At 43.5% G+C, this 3,205-nt stretch overlaps 1 protein-coding gene across 1 annotated transcript; it reads left to right on the top strand.

The window, feature by feature from the left end:
• Nucleotides 1-80: 80 nt before the first annotated feature.
• On the top strand, nucleotides 81-1,577 carry TEOVI_000345400 (Trypanosome variant surface glycoprotein C-terminal domain containing protein, putative; the record flags this gene model as incomplete). The annotated part of the gene is made up of 1 exon (XM_067226357.1): nucleotides 81-1,577. The coding sequence occupies one exon, from the start codon at nucleotides 81-83 to the stop codon at nucleotides 1,575-1,577; it is 1,497 nt and encodes a 498-aa protein (XP_067082458.1).
• Between the last annotated feature and the right edge of the window lie 1,628 nt (nucleotides 1,578-3,205).

Below are 3,205 nucleotides of genomic sequence, written 5' to 3'. Positions count from 1 at the left end.
ACTGTGACGGTGAAAGCATCTACGTCGAGCATCATTTACAAGTAAAGCCTCCCATCAAGCCTCAAGTTTAGGAGTGGAAAATGAAGGATACTACCTACCACGCTTTGAACTGGTTGTGTGCTGCATGCGCCATCAGCTTAACAGTAACCGCAAACGTGAACGACAACAGCGGCAGCGACCAGATACCTTCAACTTGCGGCGGCATGCAACTTCTGGACAACAGACTGGAAGGTGCGAGGCAAGCACTTAGAAGTGCAACCGCAAACCTCGAAAAAAATATTCACACAGCTAACCTCTGGCTCCATGAATCTGTCAGACACAGGGGCAAACAAGCAGCAGCGTTCGCTATCCTGGTGGCGTATGCTGGGACAACAAACGCAGCGGATACCCAAGCTATCAAGAATAAGCAAGCTGAACTCGACAAAGTAGGCGACATAATCAACCGGCGGATAGGCACAACAGCGGCTATGGACACGGTAGCCAAGGCAAACTTCGACGGGCCAATCACCGTGATATCAAGTGCGACAGACACCACGGGTGGCGGGGGACCAAAGGCAGCAGACGTACAGCTAAAACCAGTAGCGCTAGCCCCGGCAACATGTAAAACGCCGCGCGACGGCTCAGTCGACGTCAAAGGCCAGAGGACAAAAGAAACGCTATCAAGGAAGATAGCGCTGTCACAGCAAGCCAAATACGCAGCACTACAAACAGCCAAGAAACCCAAGCTGACCTGCAGTCGAAGCGACGGCACCAGCGGAACGGTAGCCTGGCACTCCAACGGCAACGTCCGCGGGTGTTCTGTCGATACTGACCAGGCGGTAATTTCTCTAGACCTGAGCGCTTACAAGCTCTTGGACGATCCAAAGCCCGAACTAGTAGCTCTCAAAACAGGCGACAACAATGATCAATGCCACCCCACAGCTGACAAAGACAAAGAGACAATGCCAGCTGACAATGACGTGTTAGGGGCGATATGCGAGCTCGACAAAATCAAGACCATAGCGGTAAAAGACCTAGAACAAACAACATTAAGCGAACTGCAGCAAAGTCCTGAAGTACAAGGAGCTCTAGCGATGTTGTATGGCAAAGACAGTATTGGCAGCAGTAAGCTTGAAAAAACGGTCAAATTACTTTTCGAAACAACCAATGAAAACTTTAAAAAAGACTATATCACGACGCCAGGTGATAAGCAAACAGCATACCACACAACGACCGAACAATCAAACAAGCAAGCAAAAGAACTTGCAGAAGGTCCAGGGCTCGCCTCGGCACTTGCAAGCTTACACAAATCCCAGTTACTAAACCCCAAAGAACAAGTGAAAAGTGGCGACGGCACAGACAAGGCAGTGGAGTCAGCCGAGAGCCAGCCAGAAAACAAAAAAGATAATACTGACAAACCTGTATGCAGCACCCTTCTAAACCAAACGGCGTGCGAGGGAGTAACAGGCACTCCTCCAACAGGTAAGGCAAAAGTTTGTGGATGGATCGAAGGCAAATGCCAGGATTCCTCTATTCTAGCAAACAAACAATTCGCCCTCAGCGTGGTTTCTGCATTTGTGAGTTTGGTGAAATTTTAAAGTTTTATCATTTTAATATTCTAATTTTTTTTTCACTTTTATGAAATTTGAAATATTTAAATATTTTTTGAAAATATAAAGGATTGAAAATATTTGTAAAATGTGAATGATGGTGGCCTATTAATGTTAAGCGGTAGAGCTATATGGTATAAAAAAATGGTGCTGTGATTTATTTTTTGTTTACTTTGTTTGTTTGTTGGACATTAGTCAGGGTTACAATACTGAAGATAATAATAATGTTAATGATAATAAGTGACTTTTGTGAGTATGTATATAAAAATATTATAATTAGAGCAGTAATAGTAGTAATGATAACAACACTAATAATAATAATGATAGTAGTGTGTTGTGAAAGTGTGTATATTCTAACATAATAACAAGAGTAGTGGGTAAAACTAAACTCACATTTCAAAATAAAGAATATGAACTAATTTCAAGGCTGGTGTGGGAGTATGTGGGTTTGTCAAACAGTGAATGAGACAGATAAATTGAATATTCACAATTTCAAACACATACATAACGGCACGCATCATTATGTACAAAGGGATTATAGAGAAGGATATGGGGAAGAGTCAGAGGCTACTGCACAAGAAAAATGGTTCCACTAATTTATCTGCAGTGAAAGAAACATTACCTAAAAAATAAGGAAAAAATATGGAATGAAAGAATAAAATGCGCAACAGAAAAGCACGGATGAAAATGATACAGTAGCAGGTTGCCGCAGATATTACACAAAAACAAAGAGATTCTATTTTTGAGGTTAAATCGACTTTGTGTTTAATCTTATGGTGTATAAAGATGTGAAGCATTGGTATTTGGAGGCAAAGATTCACGCAGAGGATTATGGATCAATTGGAGATGATGATGGTGAATAATATTTAAAAAGACAAAAAATGTTGTTTTAGATCGGAAACACCGCCACCCACTGGGGAAAAATTTCTGTGAAAGCATTAGTAATGCACTGAAGACTAAAAACAAATGTACTTTTGGCACATGCAAACAGGCGGACACAGCAACAACCACTTTAAAATAATCTATGCAACAGCTACGCAACACTAGCTGGAGCACTAAACCTTCATTCCGCTATCTCCAAATGCAAGGCCAATAAGCGTAGTAGCAAAAAGCACGCGGTAAATCTAGCTGACCAGCGAAAGTCTTTGTCAATGGCCGCAACTGTAGCGGCTACGCCCATAATATTGTCTCTATTGGTGGCCACCACAGCAGCAACAGAGACGGCAGACACCATAAACGCCTTGGCCACAGAATTGTGCAGAATCGATATCTACTATGACACTATTCAAGCCGAACTTGCAAGCTGGGTAATAGCAGCCAGCTCGAAAGCTGTAGCCCTGGAAAAAGAGGCGCGGCAGATGCAACTGGCAGCAGAAATCTACAGGGGCTTCAACAAGGGGGCCGCTTATTATGTTTTAGCAGTCGTATCCAGCCAAAGCGCTGACAGCGCTGCTAAAACAGCGGAAGACGCAGCCGCTAATATATTACCAGCGGTGCAGCTAATAACCGCAAGAAGAGCAGAAGCGGCGACTCTACAATTTTTTGAAGAAACAGCAGCGCTGAAGCCAGCAAAACATACTCCAGCAGCAACGGGCCGAACAGCAGTACCGCAAACC

Source organism: Trypanosoma equiperdum (assembly GCF_001457755.1).
Source record: "Trypanosoma equiperdum strain OVI genome assembly, contig: ctg_74, whole genome shotgun sequence".
Lineage (NCBI taxonomy): Eukaryota > Euglenozoa > Kinetoplastea > Trypanosomatida > Trypanosomatidae > Trypanosoma > Trypanosoma equiperdum.
Note: the sequence above shows the minus strand (reverse complement) of the source record. Positions and strands in the feature narration are given on the sequence as shown.